This window comes from Toxorhynchites rutilus, chromosome 3 (assembly GCF_029784135.1).
Source record: "Toxorhynchites rutilus septentrionalis strain SRP chromosome 3, ASM2978413v1, whole genome shotgun sequence".
Taxonomy (NCBI): domain Eukaryota; kingdom Metazoa; phylum Arthropoda; class Insecta; order Diptera; family Culicidae; genus Toxorhynchites; species Toxorhynchites rutilus.
The window spans coordinates 243704336-243725103 of NC_073746.1; the positions used below are offsets into that span (position 1 = coordinate 243704336).

A 20768-nucleotide genomic window follows, 5' to 3' on the forward strand; every position below is an offset into this window, starting at 1 on the left:
TGAGGAACTATACGCAAGTGAAGACTTGGACGATATGTTATAAAAACTTACTATAGACGAAAGATAAAGATATAAAAGATTTTAATATATTTAATATTGTATTTTAGTTTTAATATATTTTAATATATTTAAAATGTAACGGTTTATTGATTTTCCAATAACTTTGTCAAACATCATAACAATCAAACAATCAGATATCTGGTTTTGGAATTACAATTTTTTGGAAGAAAGTTCAATCATTTTAATTACGCCCTTCTTTAAAAATCAGTCGTAATTTGAATTGGTCATATAATAATGAAAATTGTAATTTTATGTAGTTTCCACATTTGTACCAAGTTTCAAAAAAATCGTAGAGGGTCGCGTTAGCAGCCGACTGATTTGGGGTGGAATAGCTCTATGCGGGAGTTGTATAAATAAAAGTAATTGGCCATTTTGAACTTGAAATTTTCATGATCTAATGTCACTAGTCAGGTCTTTTCATTTGATATCCATATTGATGAGGTTTTGCATTTTCACAAATAAGTATGTTCTACTAGTCAAACCCTTTTCGTTCGATACCCATATAGATGAATTGAAAAAAAATGTCGCCATTTTGTGATGGCGGCCATTTTGAATTTGCATTTTCATGTATAACTGTGTTCTATTAGTCATGCGCTTTCATTTGATACCCATATTGATGGGGTTTTGATTAAAATATATAGTCCGCCATTTTGTAGCAGCCGCCATCTTGAATTTTCAAGATCATGGAATAGCAGTTCTATAACGACAGCAGAGATAAAGTTGTGTTCCAAATTTCTTATCAATCGGTCAACAGGAAGGGGGTTAAATTTCTATTGATGTGGGACAACCCTACAGATAAACATACAAACATTCTTACAATAGGTCATGCTAAATAAAACCGTTTAATAGTATAGTATAAAAATTATATTTTTTTTTTGATTTTATGATTGTTATACATTTCCCATACTTACATTTACATGCTTATTCTATCAAATCCCAATTGAAAATCCTATTCAAATTCAGCGAGGAAAGCGTCACCCACATCGTGGTGACGGGGCGGTCAAAGTGTTAGTGCAATATTTTTATCATCGTGTGAATATTTAGGTCGTTTTTTATACGGTGAAACAATAATAAATTCGGTTCGGATTCGGATTTGTTTAACTTATTCCGAAACGCAGATTTCATCACTGCTTTGCGAAATAAATACTGTCTCTTCGGTATCAGATGATGACCGCATAACATCATCATCCCACTGCAAATCGATGGCTAGCCACGAAACATTTTAGGAGTGGGAAACACTTGATGACATGTGCACCACATGTTATGTACGGTGTGGCAAACGTCCTGAACTAGCGGGAAAACGTTAATCCAAAATGGGGTTGGGGTTGAACGACTGAAACCGCCGAAAGCGATTCGCAACCGGGATTGTCCGCAACTGCGACAACCAGTTGAAATGTGTGTAATCGTAGTGGGCGGATTCAAACATTTCTCTGCCGGCTGAGAGACGGAGTCGAGGCGCGCAGTTCCCGACACAGTTCAAATTACCGCTTATTACCGTTCCGATGATATCTCATTTCCTACACCCGATGAAGGAACAATCGGAGGGGTATACAATCGGGTCCTAGCCTAGCTCTTGGCAGCTCTTATTGTTCCTAAGCTCATCTCGGTACTACCGCCGGGATTCGATGTCGTTATCGATTGCTAATTACACCGTTCCATCCCTTGCAAATGACGGCTCTGCTTAATTACCCTTGTGTATTGCTTCTGCCATGGCTCGACTCGTTTGCGCTTTGATACACGGTCGATGGTGGAGGTGGATTTGTCCTTTCACTAAATCTGGCTCCCGGGGAAGAGTAGTGCAGATTTTCGAACGTGGAACGATCCACTACCGGTGATGAATGGTTTTCCCGGAACTAATTCAAGGCAGTGGGATTATTGGTATCATTCGGCAAATGACAGTAGATTAGTGACTTGTTGACTCTTCAATCCTGATTGTTTCCGTTATTGGGAAAGATATGTATAACGGTTCATATTGAAATGTTCCTGACAAGCTGAATAGCAAATACAATTTTCTCGCGTTTTTAAAATGCCTTCGAAAAAACGGACGAAACACGATTTAGAAAACCTGATTCAAGGAACCTCGTATTTAAACATTAAATTTCGTCTCATATTAATAGTTGCGTAATATTAAAAATCTGGTTTTGCAAACCAGAACTAGAACTATTACAACCCTTTCTATGCAAACGAAAAACCCAGAATCACGATCTCCTTGACACCGATCACCGCTCTAGGCAAAACATCTTCGAAGAAGTTAACTAACAAAACAGTCCCCAGATGCATCTTGCGAGTGCAAAAAAAACAAACATCTTATCAACACAACCCGGCGATAGAGCAGAGCGTCAATTAGCCAAAAGGTGCAACCTCTGAACCGGTGATGTCCAGTTCAACGGTTAACATCGGTGGCAACATCTTCCGCCCAGGGTGTGTCTATCTTGCCAAACTGGTCCATGAAGATGTAAAAAGCGAGGGGTCATCTTCCGCATTTGCATCTTTGAACTGACCGTTGGGACTAGGGTGGGATGCAAATGCTGAATTATGCTCATATCTACGCATCACCGCTGACCAGTAATGCAGCCTCTCATTAAGGGGACGCAAATTTCGATACCTAGCCTCGGATGCAGTACAAATTTAAATAGCATTTAAAGATCCAGCCGCGTTCGCAGGGGTACCAGTACCAGCAGGGCCAGATGCTGACGTCTGTAAGATGTTGGTCGAAGATCAATGTCCAAAGCATCCCTTGACCAGCCACGGTAGCGCACAGCGCAGTATGTTGATGACTGTGACCCCTCTCGTAGGCAACAAAATGATGCGAGGAAGAAGGGAAAACATAAATAACGTAAGAAAAGGACCCCTTCTGTTTTCAGGGATCAAGGCGCATTAGTTTTGAGGAAAGTTTATTTCTATGCCTATTTTTTGCTCGCTGAACAAACACAATCCTAAAACTATATTGCGTGAAGGAAGCTTCAGATGAGATCGCCATCGCACTATCGGAACTTTTCTCCAATGTAGGATTTTGCGTAAGGTTAATGATGTTGAGTTGTCCAGTCGAAAAATTTGTCTTAGTTTGTCTACTTTTTTAAATGCAAATTCAGCGTACCTGTGTCAAATCAGGTATTCAAAATCAATATAAATAAAATTGTCTTTTTCATGATTTACAATACATTTATAGGATATTTTTACGGATTCACATGTTTGAAAGGTTTATAAAATCCACCTTCTATTGGTGTCAATACGCACCTAATTTGAGCTTACTTTTGACTAACCACCAGATGATTATTTGGTACGTATTCGGACCTTTTCTGGATTATAACACTTACAAATATTTTTAACATCATGCTTGCACACCATTTGTATCAGATTCATATATTTAGATCATGTAATTAATGCATCTCGATGACCTCATGGTATTATAAGCTTTTAAACAAACCCAAACTCGTCTTGTTTACATGTGCTTTTTATAAAGATAAATCAATTTGCATTTACTAGTTGCGTGAAAACACCCAAAATCGGGCACATCAACATCATTTACCTTAATCTTTCCACAGGCTGAGGTGACTGGAGCTCGCCAAAATGCAATTGATGATAATTGAAAATTCCAACGGACCATATTAATTTGCATGAACTAAAGATCAAATACATTCTCTTCTCTTATTGCTTTGATTTGTTATCTAGTTTGCGATAAATCGTATCATCTAAGATAGCATTTCATAAACTTATATTTCAATAAGTTTATGCACATTTGGTTAACATTAATATGTTCAAAAAAAAACCTTCAAAGCTGTCCAACAGTCGATTTATTTATGGTTATCTCCATGTTAATGCATTGGTTGATCAGTCCGTTCACACGCTATCAATCGAAGCAAATGAAAAATGGAGAGAGCAATGCAAAAATATACAGCAATTAGGGGAAAGTCGGGAAAGATGGACACTCATGTATTGATAAATTCCATTTTTATTTCAACTTTGAAGGATGCACAAACTTGCAATACAGTGTATTAATACTTTTGACACTAACTGTGTACACCTACCGTTTTGTCTCATATTCCGAACACTTCATTTTCAAATGTAAATTTACTGAACTTTAATGTTATAAATAATTGAATAATGAAAACACAGACATTCTTTGATGTATTTATGCTTTGCTTTATTTTGACATCATTCACAGGTATCGATACAGCCTATAATTCATAATATTAGACATTTTCCAAAAAGTGACAGTCAAAACCAATGATAAAATACCGTTTTGTTTCAAATTCCGAACACTTAAGCTTTGGTGGCCATTAAACAGTGTCGCATTACTCAAAATGGTACTCTTTCGCGAAACTAATTTGATTTTTGGATACAATAGAGCCTTCTTTTCCATTTGACTTCAAAAAAATTGATTCACAAATATATTTTCATGGTGGAAAACTAAAAATTACATTAATCACATTTGTCTCAAATTCCGGACACTATTTATGTCACTGATTCATATTCCGAACACTTTTGTCTCAAATTCCGAACAGCCAAAATGCATTTGTTTAAAAAATTCATAACTTTTGAACTACTAGATTGATTCAAATGATCGATTTAACAAATTAAAGCGAATAAGCTAGTCTTTTGTGGAATTTTTTTTAAGCTAAGGAGTTTTTACATAACATATCCCAAAATCAGAGGTTTGTTTTTTATCGTTTTTGAGTTATTATTTTTAACATGTTTAGTCTTCGTTCGATATTCCTATGCGACTAGACGAGATCTATGCGAAAAGGATTCCATTTTTTTGCAAACTGAATATTTTTTCAAAGAAGACTAGCTCATTGACTTAAATTTAATATGTCAATTATTCAAATCTATTAGGTAGTTCAAAAATTATGAATTTTTGAAAAACGTCATTTTTGGAAAAAAAAAGCGAGACATGAGTTTTAGACCAACGATTAACTTTGAAAAATTATAATTCAAAAACAAAAAACAACACATTTCTGATTTTTGGATATGTTATTTAAAAATTTAATATAATAACCGAGTTCGCCCTGTTACTTCAGGACCCCGGTTTTGTTATTGTGATTTAAGTTAAAGAGCTGGCTAAGAAAATCAATTTAACTCTCGTTGGTTTGCACCTGCGACCTGCGTTTTGCAAGGGAAGAGCATGCAAACATTTGTTAACAAATGTTCTTTTTATACTGTTGCACCAGAATTGAATTGTCCTTGTACCCTAATTTGTAAACTATCGTTGTATTTGCCGGAAAATAGTGTTCTTTCGGAATTCGATTCATGCGTCGAAACTTGATTCAAATTACGAACACTACTTTATCGTTAATTTTAATAAAGAATTCTTTATAAAAGATTTTTTTTAACAATTTATAGTAGATTCGTAACGAGATTCTTACCGAACGAACATATAAACAGCAATTAAAATACAAAAATCGGAAAATTCACGATGCTTGTTTCCGACGGAATTTGCTAATGCAAACATTTTATCACTTTTTTTTTGTAAATGTTCAATATTATAAATTATAGGCAGTATCTATACCTGTAAATGAATTTTAAAATAAAGCCTACAAACCAAAGAATGTTAGGGTTTTCATTATGAAATTATTTATAACATTAAAGTGCAGTAAATTCTCATTTAAAAATGATGTGTTCGGGAATTGAATCATACGTCGAAACTCGATTCAAATTCCTAACTCTACTTCAATACTAATTGTAATAAATATTTCTGCATAAAATATTTTTTTTTTCATTCATTTCTTACTTTTCTAGGACTTTACATAAAAACAGCAAACAAAATAGTTGAAAAAACTACAAAAACTGAAAAAATAACGGTGCTTGTCTTTTACGGAATTTGTCAACGCAAACATTTTATCATTGGTTTTGACTGTCACTTTTTTGCAAATGCTTAATATTATAAATTATAGGTTGTATCGATACTTATAAATGATGTGAAAATGTAGCCTATAACCCAAAGAATGTCAAGACTCTCATTATTCAACTATTTCTAACATATAAGTTCAGTAAATTTACATTTAAAAATGAACTGTTCGGAATATGAGACAAAACGGCATCAACAAGCATCGTTCATTTTTCAGTTTTTGTAGTTGTTTCAACTATTTAGTTTGTTGTTTTATGCAGAAATCTTCATTAAAATTAATATTGAAGTAGTGTTCGGAATATGAATCAAATTCCGAACACTTCATTTTCAAATTTAAATTTACTGAACCTTCTGGATACAGCCTATAATTCATAATATGAGACATTTGCAAAAAAGTGACAGTCGAAACCAATGATAAAATATTTGCGTTAGCAAATTCCGTCAAAAACAAGCATCGCTCATTTTTCAGTTTTTGTAGTTGTTTCAACTATTTTGTTTGTTGTGTTCATGTTAAGCGCTAGATAATGTATGAACCTTCAATAAGTAAGTGATATTGATAGTGATAAAATGATATTTTATGCAGAAATCATCATTAAAATTAATATTGAAGTAGTGTTCGGAATATGAATCAAGTTTCTACGCATGATTCAAATTCCAAACACTTCATTTTCAAATGTAAATTTACTGAACTTTAATGTTATAAATAATTGAATAATGAAAACACAGACATTCTTTGATGTATAGGCTTCATGTTGACATCATTCACAGGTATCGATACAGCCTATAATTCATAATATTAGACATTTGCCAAAAAGTGACAGTCAAACCAATGATACCAATGATCAACTATTTTGTTTGTTGTTTTTATGTTAACATATTGCGGACCGCTTACGAGATTTCTCGTGTTTCGCGTTCCGTATTTTACGGATGGATCATGAAATAAACCATCAAAGCTTAAGTGTTCGGAATATGAGACAAAACGGTAGCTGGTCTTCTGTCAAAATTGTAAATAAAAACATAAAAATGATCTGCAAAGAATGGTTCGATGTAAATTTTCGTCTGTGGGAAAAGAGGTTCTTATTGTTAATAAGTAATTTTCTTGGGTAGTTTTCGTTTCGTGAGTGTTTTACCATCACCATCCTTTTTATATCAAATCGGCGGTATTTTTCTCGCCTTTACTCCAAAAATATTGATGTTAAAAATACTAATCAAGTCGAGAAAGCCATCGAAGGGAAAGACGAACATGTTGTTTTGAAACAATTTGATTAACCCCTCCTTTTTTAGCAGTTGGTCACTAACTACGTTTGCAAGGGTAACTGGAGTTCATGGACGAGCTAGCGGATTGAAGAAACTATTAAGGGAGGGTCCTCCGTGAACACAGCTGCATTGAATTCCAACATTCCAAAAACAACTCTCATACGGCACCTCAAAAATTCCATTATTTCACCACAGATAGGACCACTTCCGACAGTATTCAGTCAGCAGCAGGAACAAAAAGATCCAAAAGGAGGTAACAGAATCGTTGTAAGTATCGACATCTTCTCGACCTACAGAGAAGATTCTATGGGAAGTCCATGACGGAAGACATGCCAGTGGCTTTCAAACTGACGGAAAAGACCGACTGAAGCATTCGTTTAATAAACCTACTCAGAAGGCTGAAAGAGCCTAGCTAAGTGGTTTTTGAAACGTAACCCGAATCTGTCCTTCCGGATGCTGGAAACTGTTTGAGATATGAAAAAATGAGAAAAATTACAAGGCCCTTCTAGGTGATTTTAGTCAAGCCGTTTTTTTCAATCATTTGTGAGGCCTTTTTGAAGACCTCAAAAACCTGTTGAGTATATCAATTCGAATTTTAAAAATATAACTTTTCAGTTAGTGTCCATCTTTCTCGACTCTTTCTTATTTTTCCGACACATCTGCACACATCAATTTAGCAAAATGTTTGCCTCAGAAACAATTTTCATTATTGACAGATACTTAGACTATCAATACGTGATGAGATACCTTTTTTTGTGAAATTCAAGAAAAAAATCAACTTCTACTAAGGGTGTCGGTTTTTACCTCCCTTCCCTTTCATAGTTCTACCGATGGCGGTCAAATTATCGATTTTCAATTAAACGTTCTATTTTTTCAAGTTGAACATAAAAAAAACAGAAATAGAACAATTTCCTACGTTTCATTCTTTAATAATTTTTTTTAACTCTGATTGTATTTGAGTTAGATTTTACAAAAGTATTTTACAAAAAAAAACTATTTTTCATAAAGTCGTCTAGATATTTTTGTGATTTTAAATATACAACGAGTTGGCATGAATTTCGTTTTTTTTTTGTTGAACATTATTCACATTTTTGCTCTAATTTTCTTGAACCTCAATTGGCATAAACTTGAGAGAACACCTTCAATTTCTGCATGAATTTTATAATTAGGTATCGATGAAATTTCGTTGATGTTTTTTTCTCCCATTTCACAGCAACAATTGGAATCACACCTCACACTGCTATATCTATCTAAGCCATGCATATTCGAAGGTCTGTGCTCTAGGTGAAGTGCACCATTTGACTGACAAATTAACAGACTTGCATCAGGCTTAATTACGACACTTACAATCAATTATTCAAAGCACGGTGCACCTTCCGTCAGCTTATCAGCACAGGTATGGATACGCTTCCGCGAATTCGATTGCAGTGAGACACCCGCATTGTCAACCTACAATTTTTAACCTTCTAGTCTGTCTCGAAAAGTTCTGATCGTTGAGGCCCCCTACCTTCGGTAGTAAACATACGAAATAAAAATTAAATCATCACCAACAGAACTCTGGCTACATTCCTGCTTCCGCCGTAAATCGCCAACCGCCAATCGCCAAATGATAACGACGGTGGTAAAACAGTATAAATTTCATTACGATGCCACTCACAACGTGTCTTTATAATCGGAACATAGCACCACCAATAAGCAAACATTAATTACAGTCATGAAAGTGATGCGAAGTTTGTCACTAGTTGGCGTCCTTACACTATGCAGTCTGGCGGCTACTGTCAATGGTTAGTTAGAGTTGAAATCTTTTATTTCCGATTTTAATTTTTTTTACCTATTTTTCGTTCAACCATCACTAGGCGACGAGCAGAGCAAAGTTGTCGGAGGCCAGCGGGCCGACGAGCGGATTCCGTATCAAATATCGCTCCAGGTTATGATCAACTCGTTCTATGGATTTGGTCCTAAAACCTGGGCACACAATTGCGGCGGTTCGATTATTGCCCCACGGTACGTCATCTCGGCGGCTCACTGTCTGGATGACATTGAGGCCAGCCGATTGTCGATTGTTTCTGGGACAAACGATTTGCGGAACGACGGAAGCAAGGGAACACGTCATATGGTTGAGTGGTACAAAATCCATGAGGACTACATAGAGTTGAATCGAAGCGATATTGGAATTATCCGCGTGGACGAACCGTTTGTGTTCAACGATAGTGTGCAACCTATTAAGTACTCCGATAACCAAGTGGGTGGTGGCGAAACATGCCTTCTGACGGGTTGGGGCTATACGATGCCCATAAGAATCGGGAGGACGCCAAGTGATTTACAGAAAGCGGAACTTGTCACCATCACCAATGAGGAGTGCAGAGCCCGAAGTTTTCCAGTCAATCCTACGGAGATGTGCACCTTTACGAGGATAGGACAAGGTGCCTGTGGAGTAAGTTTCGGAAAAATATCGGCGTCTTGCGATAGCGCTTGATCATTCTTTGCATCAATTTTAGGGTGACTCCGGGGGACCGCTGGTATGCAACAATGAACTCGCCGGAGTTGTGTCCTATGGGACACGCTTCTGCGGCATCGGCTCGCCGGACGTTTTCACACGCGTTTCCGAGTTCAAATCGTGGATAGACGCAAACCAAAAGTAACCCGATACACACCACAGTCCAACAAAATGATACCCTTTTTTATTGTATTAATAATAAACCGAGAAGAAGAATGAAACCGTGGAGTATCAAAGTAGATAGGAAATGAAACAACGTGACAAGTGTCCCTCCGCACACGGATGCTGTGGGAAACCCGATAAAGTGTGAGTGCGTTGAGAGCGCACACATGTTACCCTGCGAATAAATAATAATCAACCCCTTTTCCTAGCCTCCGTACAGAAAACGAGATGTACGCGTGCCACGTCCCGTCTAGGGTTTTTTATATTCTTTCTTCTCCGTTGATGAATGGGAGTGTGAAAACGGGAGCAATCCTGCCAGAGATGAGCCTCCGATGACAGCGGTTGCTTGACAACAAAAAGCAACTTGGAAAATCAATAAAAAATCATTTCTTCTTTTCCGGTTTTTTCGGGAACCGCACGCGCTCTGTTTCCATGAATGGGTTAGCCCGAAACCAACGTGTGGAATAACAATGGGCACGAGAGTATCTCCGAAGAAGAGGGCGAGAGCTCGGAGTCTGTCAGGGTGTGACAGGCCTCTTTGACATCTGTAACATTTAATTCACATTCTCTGATCTGAGGTGTCTCGTTTCGACTTGTGGTTTTGTATAAATTTAGGTTTGTTATTTTACGATATGGATTGTACTGATAAATGAACAACGTGTAAGACTTTTTTAAAAAGTTTTTTATCCAAAAATGTAGATTCTGTTGGGGTCCAGAGCAGGGTCCAGACACTCAACCTTTTTTTCCAGAGGGGCCACAAACACGCTTGAGTCATGGTATCGCGGGCTCAATCAGAATCATTAAAGAAGAGTGGTGTCCAAGACACGACCGCAATGTCAACGTAGGACTATGAAACTATAACCGGCGTGAAACAAACATTACATAAATGCAAGCATGAAACACTTTTCTATAAACATTTAGTAGCACTGACAAGGGACGATGAATGAATTCTTTCACGGAATGAGGGGCACGAATGTTTCGCCAAGCCATAAAACGATGTTTTGAGCAAACTTTCAAATTAACTCTTGTAATTATCATATACTGTCAAACTCTCGCTGTCCACAGCGATACTAAAACATTGAACTTACGAAATTATCAGGTAGTTCTTTAATATCTCTTAGTGGAATTAAATTTCTAACGCTCCAAAGAACACTCAGAACGGCAACAGAAAAACCCGAAGCGAATCGAGTGTGTGATGAGGTGATACTGTCGACAGCAACCGCTTTCAGCTCTCGCCGCTGAAAAAATACGTTCTTCACATCCGGCTTGAAATTTACTGTACTTCAAAGCCACTTTTATCCCGGAATCAATGCTCGAGTTCAGGAAAATTAATTGATCGATCGGAAGAAATCACCAAAAAGATATTCACGAATTATTAGTCTTCCTGCTAGCGACCAGATTACAGCGACAGCAAGGTAATGCCCATTTGGTCATTGGTCATTTTCTCCGAGTGTTTAGATTCGTTGTCCGAATTGGCCTTTTTTTAAGGCTAGAGACGAATGAACTAAGAAAGTTTGAAAGTCTGAGAAAGACTATACAGGCAAACCTGTTTTGTGCGAGGGATAGGGGTCGCACAAAAAAAAATTACATAAGAAAATTATAGAAGGTTGTGTCCAAGACTACCACATTGTTGACGTAGGGCTACGCTGTTATTTCATTCAAGTCGCTTGTTTATAACCTCGGATATTATTTTAGAATGCTGCTAGAAATAATTGCAAAGAAAAATTGTTTTGGTTAGCTGAAATGGTGTTTTATTGTAGAATCAGTTAATGATAATTGATTGACGATCCATTCTTGCCCTTGCAGAACAATACACAAGCTGATCGTATGTCGGAATTTGTTTCATATCAATGCATTGAAAATTTATCTCGTACGCTATTCCGGTTCCTTTTTCGCAATTAACATACACTCGGCTACAAGCGATTATATACTTGTTGCACCAGCATCATTATTCCACATCTAATAACGCATGGAAATAACAACAATGACAATACCTGCAAGTATCAAATATCATGCTACATGTTATCTAGTATTGTATCAGTGGTATCACATCTCTAGACATCGTTCGTAAAACATAAACCATCCAGCACCAAACAAGCGTTCAACATAGCATGCATACATTGGCGACTTGAAGGGTCTAAATATACAAACACATCTCACCATTTTGCGCTATTCTTAAAAGAAACGCTTTCTGGTTATTTTTTTTATTCAAATTTCAAAAACGTCATCAAAAATAAAAAAAGGAATGCGTTTTACTGTTACAGTATCGGCACCATTAACATCACTCACAATTTCAGCGACCTGGCTTGCATTGGCACCATTATAAAAAAAAGTGTAAAATGTACCGAATTTTCTTTATGTTGACTTCCATTGTTAACTCCCTGTAACTCTCAACTGAATGGAACAATCAAAAAACAGCAATTATTGATCATATCGTAATTATTGATCATATTTGTTTTTATAGCTTACATCGTTTCGGGATCAAGGGCGCCATATTTTTTATATTTTTCATGGAAAGCTGAGCATTTTTCACATAACATATCCCTTGGTCTCGAGACTATGAAAACAATAAAAAACGAACACATTCAATAATAACGAGAACGGAATTCAAATTTTCCGCAGGTGTAGGTGGCTTTAATTTGATATGTTGATCATCTGAATCGGTCTAGTAGTTCAAAAATTATGAATTTTTGAAAAAAATAATTTTTGGAAAAAAGAGAAAAAAGTTGATTTTTCGGACAACTCTAAAATGGAAATGGTCATCCTAATGAAAAAATAAAAAAATACGGGTCTAATGTTTTGCGATAAAGAACAAAATTACCACTTTTCACGAAAATCCGAGAACCACTATATCGGTTTGGCATGGAAAGGCTGTATACATACACTTCTCTCCGTTTTTCGCTCTTCCCTTCTTCCCTTTCTGTTAACCCTCTAAAACCCATTTTTTTATGCGTGAAAAAACTATAGTAGATCATATTTATGGGGAGAGAATCGAAAAACATAAGGACAATTTTCTAAAGTCACGGATTTTTTATTTATACCACAATACCAGTAATTCGCTTTTTTTCCGGGTTGGGTATCTGATTGAAAAAAAATCATTTTTTTAACCGTTCGTAATAGTTATTCCTTAGTCGACGTCAACATCCAGTGGATAAAGTAGCTCTTCGGCCTTCGGCTTAGCAAAAACAAATTTCTTCTCCAACATGTTCCCACACCGTGCTGGAAAACAAACCTTTCAAAAAACACAAAAATAGACTGAGTTTCTGCAAAACAGCAGTATCTGATGTTAATTTTCAGTCGGATTTTTTTTCACTCAAGTGTCCAACACCGCCTCAAGGCGGGTTATGGTTTTTTCCGAAAAACTGTAATTTGCTGTGCAATAATTCAAAAGCACTCTTCACCAGACGGCATAGAAATGGATGCGGTGGATCATGGTTTGAATTATAGACACTTTAAAATTTCTCATTTCATTTGCCTCAAGTCTTGAAATGGTCAGTTTGGAAAGTTAAACTAAACTCTGGGCCTTGATGAAGGTAATTGTGAAAACCTCTCTGCCGGCTGGGCGCTAGCTGAATGACTGATGAATCGTGAATACTGTGAAATCACTTGTTTATACTCCATAAATTGAAAACGGGTGGAGCTTGAATTGCAATATTTTCTCTATCCACATTGTTCGTAAAGCGAACGCTGCATTTGCTATTTATCTATACAGCCATTACATGCCAAACAGATATAGTGGTTCTCAGATTTTCTTGAAAATTGGTAGTTTTGTTCTATATCGCAAAACATTTGACTATTTTTTTATTAGGATGGCCATTTCTATTTTAGGGTTGTCCGCAAAATCAACTTTTTCCTCTTTTTTCCAAAAATGACTTTTTTCAAAAATGCATAACTTTTGAACTACTAAACCGATTCAGATGATCGACATATCAAATTAAAACCATTCTTTTTTGAAAAAATGCTACACCTTACGAAAATTCGAATTCTGCTCTCGTTATTATTGATTGTATTCGTTTTTATTGTTCTCTTAGTCTCAGGACCAAAGGCGCTATATTTTTTTATGTTTTTTTCAGGAAAGCAGAGGTTTCTTCACATAACGTATGTCGAAACCAGACAGGCGTTTTTTCGTTTTCAAAGTATGATTTTTCAAAGTTAACCGATGGTTTGAAAAATCATTTTTTCCTCTTTTCCTTTCCTTTTTCCTTTGAAAAATCATAACCCAGTCATTTTTGGGAAAAAGTGAAAAAAAATGGTGTTCGAACCACCCCAAAATGGAAATAGGCGCCCTAATAAAAAAAATAATAAAATACGGGTCTAATGTTTCGCGATAAAGAACAAAACTACTACTTTTGACGAAAATATGAGAACCACTATATCGGTTTGGTATGGAATGGCTGTATAAATGAATTTCTGTCTGTCCTTATGTTTGTCTTTCTGTCTGATTCTTAAGGACTTGGAAATTACTGAACCGGTCGGCGTGAAAATTTGTTTGTAGGAGTTTTTGGGGCCGGGGAAGGTTCTCATGATAGTTCGAGACCCCTCGCTCCTCTCTAAGAGGGGCTGCTATACAAATGAAACACAAATTTTTGCATAACTCGAGAATTAATCAAGAAAATGGAAACAAATTTGGTATGTGGAGGTTTTAGGGGGCAAGAAATGTTTCTATTGTGGTATAACACTCCTTCTTCCTTTTTAAGGGGGGCTGTCATTCAAATGAAACATAGCTTTCTGCATAACTCGAGAGCTAATCAAGCAAATGGAACCAAATTTGGCATTTAGAGGTTTTAAGGGTTTTAGAAGCTTATACACGAAAAGAGCGTTGGATGCCTAGGCAATACTTCGGATAATTGACAATGCTGGGAGAAAAAATCCTTTCCTACTCCAGTTTTTGTTACGGATTCTCGCAGATTCTCATTAATGGTGTTGATGTCATTATTCCATTGATTCGGATCTATTTTCCATCACCAGTTCACATACAGCAGTCCAAAAGTATGATGCTTCCACTACTATGTTTAATCGTAGGCTGAAAATGCCGATCTTGTTATACTTCACATTGGTTTTTCCACACTTTCAATAGTCGTTTTTGATTAGAGATTGGGTACTTTTCCGCAAAAGCCGTTCTTGCTTATCCTTTGAACTGATGTACGGTAGTTTGCCTGTGAAAGTCGATCCGTGTTTTCTTACTCTTAAATGTATGGTCAGATATTGGAAGCAAAAGATTTTCTCTGGTTGATCGAAATGTTCAACGCTTCTTAACGCTCAACCTTATCGTTTTCTTTATTTCCCGAATAATGAAGTGTCTGTCGGAAGAGGAAGATGTGATATTTTGACCAGATTATTAGATCTCTAGAGTAGATGGACCTTTCGATTATAAACCTTGTACCAAAGCAGGGCGTCGAAGCATTTTTGTAGAAGGCTTAATAAACATGCAATTTTAGGAAAATTTATTCCATTGAATTACGCCTTGTAGTTTTTTTCCATTGCCATCCGAAGTTAGTCTATTTTTGAAAGCACACGTTATCAATTCATTGGAGATTACATTCACCTTCCTTTTATGATCCATAATAATTAATAATATAGCAATTAGCCATGGTTTTGATAGAGGTGAAGTATATTTACTCCGGTTTTCTGAAAAAATTATCCATATTTAAAAGTAAATCAACAAGTTCGAATCAGTTCCGCGAGATTTGCCAAATCAACATTTGACACCGATACCCAAACAGTTCTCTGCAAAATTTATTCCATGTAATCGGAACCACAGATTTAAACCTGTCATCGGGATTACAAATCAACCGTCCCGGCCCGGCGATATTCTCGAACAAATCGTTCAATCTCCGCAGATACATAAAGCAACAACCGGAATATTTAATTAGCTAAATAAATTTGATTATGCAAATCGCGCTTGGTGTGCTCCTTTCACATCGGAAATTCTCAAAAATTACCGTTATTATTGCTACGTTGGAAAAACTCTCCCAGCGGCAGGGGTTCCACTTGCCCAGATCTGTTGGTTTGCTGCTACCCTTACCGTATTTTTCACGCCCCTCCTGCCGGCTGCCGGCGAAAATCGGGCATATTTGTAAGTATCAAATGCCTTCGAGCACACTTCGCTTCCTCCGGAGAAATCCTCGCGCACTGATTCCGCACATAAATTAGAATCGGAATATTAAGTAGTTGCAATTGTTTGAGATCTAGTCGAGATACTGTGTCCCATATAAATCTCTGGAAGCGGCACTTCTGGATGTGGACCCCGTTTTTCGGTGGGAGTATTAAATTAATAATTTATCACTGTCACCTCTTCTCTCGCGTGCTGCTGCTCTCTAGCTGCTGAACCTGAACGGGCGCCCCCCGGGTTTGCTCCGGTGGATGGTTGTAATCTATAATTTGCCTCTCGCCAGCCGATAGTCCATTTCCCGAAGGATTACAACATCGTACCTTGCGCCGCGTGGAACTGTGTGCTGGCCTGAGACGTGGTAACCCTTTCCCTGTTCTCCTGGGCTGGTGAAGCGGGAGCAAATTTGTCTAGATTATAAATTAAACTTTGACAAAGTTTGTGTGTGTCTCATCTGCATTTTCGGGTTGGTGTTAATTTCTGGCGGCTGTTTGCTAATTGAAACATTACGCCACCACCATCATCATCATCACCGACGTCGAGGGAGTTCATTTGCGGTGTACCGTTGATTCAAGTGGGAAACGCGTAATCAATTACAAGTACTCCAGTAAGAAAATTGTAATTATGAAGTTTCGGTTTGTTTACGCTGCACTTTAGCGCTTTCCAGCGTCCCAGGAAAGCCATGATTGATCTGTGACAGTGGCGCTGATTGAGTGGTCGAAGGTCCCAAAGGATTACCAAATCGTTCATTTTCGGGTATTATTTTTATGGTAATTTGGAGATCACAAATGAAATACGAACTATGACTGAACGTGGATCAAGTAATTCTTCTTCCTCTTGAATGGCGTTAACGTTCCCTCTGGAGCTTTTGCCGTCACAACGTATGCATTAACTAGCGTCATTTATTAATACTAAGTTGAGATTTCTTAAGCCAAATAACACGCCTTGAATGTATTCCGAGGGGCAAGCTCTAGAATACGCGTGACCACAGTGCAAGTCGAGGAAATTTCTTTGACGAAAAAATCCCCCGACCAGAACGGGAATCGAACCCGAACACCAGTGTTGCCACATTTAAATATGTGCCAGAGGGATCAAAAATGTACTTTTTTTTACAAAAATCTCTACCATCGAAAAAATTCGTTGTAGAGAAAAAAATAATTTATTAGCATGAAAAAAATACTCATTCATTTACTACAAATATTACATTTATATTTGCAAGTCATTCGTGTGTTTGATGATGCTTATACATAGTTTATTTGAATCTAGATTGAATACTATAATTTTTTATAATTTTTTTAGAGCTGCCACCACGATGTTTGACCAAATCATTTGATCTCAAAATAGCGTTCCTCGTATCGTTGCTGCGCCTATCAATCGCATGATGCGTGTATTCAATCAGCACTGCGAATTAATTGACACAACAATGAATAAAAAACAGTTAACAAGAAACATATACCGTAGGAATAATATTTCAATTACGAAAATATTGTAACATTAATATATAAGTATGTAGTCTACATTTGTTTGACGAAAATGAATGAATAAATAAATTTCAAAGCTTATTTTTGTTCTGATTATATTCAGAAAAAAATCGCTCGACAGTTTCCAAGGATTGAGGCATAGGTGATTCAATGATCAAATAAAAATCTTTCAGCTCTTCGTATAGCATCGTGGAACAAACGATTCAATCTGTTGATCTGGGGCAAAACATACGTCGCACCGTCCGACGCGAAACCTTTCAAACGATCCTTGTAAGGAATTTCGTCCTTATGAATCTGATCAATCATTGCATTGTAGATGTTTTGAAGGTCAGCAACACCAAGCGATACAGCGGCGTAAAAGTTGTCATGTACCTTAATGTTGCTTTGTTCAAATGTAAGAAATTTTACAAATGGAAAAAATCTGTACCAATCTGTAGTTTTTGACGAAAATCTGTACTCTGTACCGTACAGAATTTGTACCAAAAATAAAGAAAAAATCTGTACCATTCCAGATAAATCTGTACGTGTGGCAACACTGGTGGCAACCTCGCCTTGTCCCAAAACAAACGTCAAAATAATTCATCCGTATTCGTGGAGCAATTTACTCTCTATCAGATTGGCAGACCCGGAAAAACATTCAAATTGTTGAAGCTTGAATGAAAATTATTACTAGATGTCGCTTAAATGCATAGAAAACACAGTCATCATCAAGAACAATTTTCGTTCAAAATTTCCTCCCACTTGCAGATAATGTATTACTTTTTACATAGAACACATTTCATATGTAGAGCTAATTTTTTATTTAAAATTTCATCCTATCCTATCCTATCCTATCCTATCCAGAGTTGCACAGTTTCATCAATATCACTGACAACTAACGTGCAACGTTAGTCACTTGCTACTGACGAAATTCTTGGTCAAATGGTGACTGACGGAGTACGATGCAACACGATACCTGTTGCCGAGCTCCGTCAATACGCTTTGACCGATCAAGTAGGCTGTAAAAATGTCCGTAACGAATTGTTGATTGTCGTAGATTGTCGAGCAAAGTTACGATTTCCGTTCCGGTTGTTGAGTTTGATTTTTGTTTAAAGAATTATTATGCCGATAGGTGAGAACAGTAGTGTGGGGTGTTCCTCTATGCAGAGAAAGCGAGCTCACGGCAGGAAAAGTTTTGCCGAAATTGCCAAAGAGTGTTGCAAAATCGAAGGCATTAAATATTATTGTTCTATTGATCCTGACAGTGGTTGTACTTATATACAGGAGAATTACGATTCAGGAAATTTGGTACGACACTTCCGGAACAAACATAAAACGGCAGCGGAAATTAAAGGGCTCTTTCCCGATGGAAATCAAGAAAAAAGGTCACGAGTAATCACTAAGCGCCTTGTTTCCGTCGACAAGCGAACGTATGTCGAAGGAACCATAAAGCTTGTCACGCAACACAACCTGCCTTTGAACTGCTTTCAATGGGAGGGTCTGAAAATGTTGCTTGATACTATAGCAGATGCTGTGAACATAAAAGTATCCAGATCAAACATCAAGGTTTGGATTTCTGCAGCAGCTAACAAACTAAAATCAATAATGGCAGTCGAAATGAAACACAAGCTGGTATCTATCAAATTGGATTCTGCATCACGGCATGGTCGTCACGTTCTCGGAATCAACGCACAGTACGAATTAACGGAAAATTGGTGATTCGAACCTTGGGTATTTTCGTTTATGTATATTTCTTTATTGCCAACGAATTAATGTTGATCTCTGTTGTAGGAATGATTGAAGTAGACCAGAGACAAACTGCTGTGTTTTTGCGTGATAAAGTATTGGAAACATTGCGTGTCTATGATTTGAAGTTGGAGCAAATCTTTAGCATTACGGTGGACAACGGCAGCAACATGGTTGCTGCCGTAAAAAAAAAATGTTGTCTAGCATTTTAAAGCAAGAAGCGAAATTTGTTGAACTGGGAACTCAGTATTCTGAAATGTGTAAATTAAGACAATTTAATCGTTCCAATAAATAAATGTAAGAAAAAAATACATTTTCAGGTTTGGGCAAGGATGATTGGAGATTTATCAGAGATTACGTTGATGCTACCAGGCCGTTATATCACTGTACAAAGGTTATGCAAGCCGATCATTATCCCTTGTCACAATTCTACATCGACTGGTTGGTTGCCATTCAGGAGGTCAGTATGCTGAAAGGCAATCCTTTCTCTAATGCCCTTGTATCAACATGCACAAATCGATTGGAACGTCTTCGCAACAACATGGCATTTAAGGCATCTTTATATTTGGATCCGAGGTTGAACTTCCTTGATTCTACAGTTTTTGAGTCTACTAATGAGAAAGCAGAAATTCAGGTATTTTTCAGTAACGTGCACGTACACCCAACCTTTTTCTATTTTTTTTTATGTAAATGAATTATAAAATTCTTTTGGTAATATAATATTGATTTTTTTTGTTTTTCAAACAAAAAAACATTTTTAGACATTATTTTTATCAATTCTTATGTTGAATTATGTTAAAATAATATGTTCTTTTCAGAATTTTATTGCAGATACTTGGAAACGAATTCGCTCTCTAAGCCCAGTGGTGTCTTCTGATGAAAAGGAACACACGAATGCATTTGACTTTAACGACAAAGTCGATGATATATTGAACAAAATGTTTGGTGGGACATTCAATACAAGCTCTGACAATTCTTCAACTTTTTATAATCAAATAAGAGCTTTGGATACACAGGATCGTCAGCCCCATACTTTCAATGTGTGGAAACAATGGGTAGCTCGTAAATATACCCACCCGGAACTACACTCCGTAGCTATGGTTGTTTTGACTACACCGTCCAGTCAGGTATCGGTTGAAAGAGCGTTCAGTGCATTGGCGATAATCCTTTCTGATCAGAGAACTGGTTTAGGAGCGGAAACCCTTCCTAATATTCTTCTAGTCAAATTGAACAAGGATCTTTCAGATAAGGTTATGTCAGACCTTTACATCTGGAACGACACAATCACAGAGATGAATTCAAACAACTAGATTGCAAGACAGGTTTTATATTACTAGATATATGTTAAGGGTTATTATATGAGAACAGATGTTTGTTGAATTGAGTTAGCTTGAAGCAATGTTTCAATAAAAGACGAACTTAATCTTTTTAATAAAAAATATAATTTAAAACAACTTCCCACCTCTTTTCTTACAAAAATTCCAATACAACTCTCTCGTAACATTTGAAAATTTCTATAGTTTTTGTTTCATTTTTCAGGTTGCTCTTTTATGAATCAGTCATGCCAAATCGATAAAGTGGTTCTCAGATTTTCATGAAAATTGGTAGTTTCGTTTCTTATCGCAGGAT

The 20768-nt window shown here is 36.8% G+C and overlaps 2 protein-coding genes across 2 annotated transcripts; both read left to right on the forward strand.

Annotated features, from left to right (window-relative positions):
- Positions 1-7354: 7354 nt before the first annotated feature.
- On the forward strand, positions 7355-10046 carry LOC129778250 (chymotrypsin-1-like). Its single transcript, XM_055785030.1, has 5 exons — positions 7355-7432; positions 8379-8561; positions 8636-8949; positions 9022-9599; positions 9664-10046. The coding sequence occupies exons 3-5, from the start codon at positions 8880-8882 to the stop codon at positions 9805-9807; spliced, it is 792 nt and encodes a 263-aa protein (XP_055641005.1). The 5' UTR covers positions 7355-7432; positions 8379-8561; positions 8636-8879; the 3' UTR covers positions 9808-10046.
- Positions 10047-19380: 9334 nt separating this feature from the next.
- On the forward strand, positions 19381-20449 carry LOC129774076 (uncharacterized). The gene is made up of 3 exons (XM_055777774.1): positions 19381-19399; positions 19460-19773; positions 19958-20449. Exons 1-3 carry the CDS (start codon positions 19396-19398, stop codon positions 20447-20449), a joined length of 810 nt encoding a protein of 269 aa, XP_055633749.1. The 5' UTR covers positions 19381-19395.
- Positions 20450-20768: the final 319 nt, after the last annotated feature.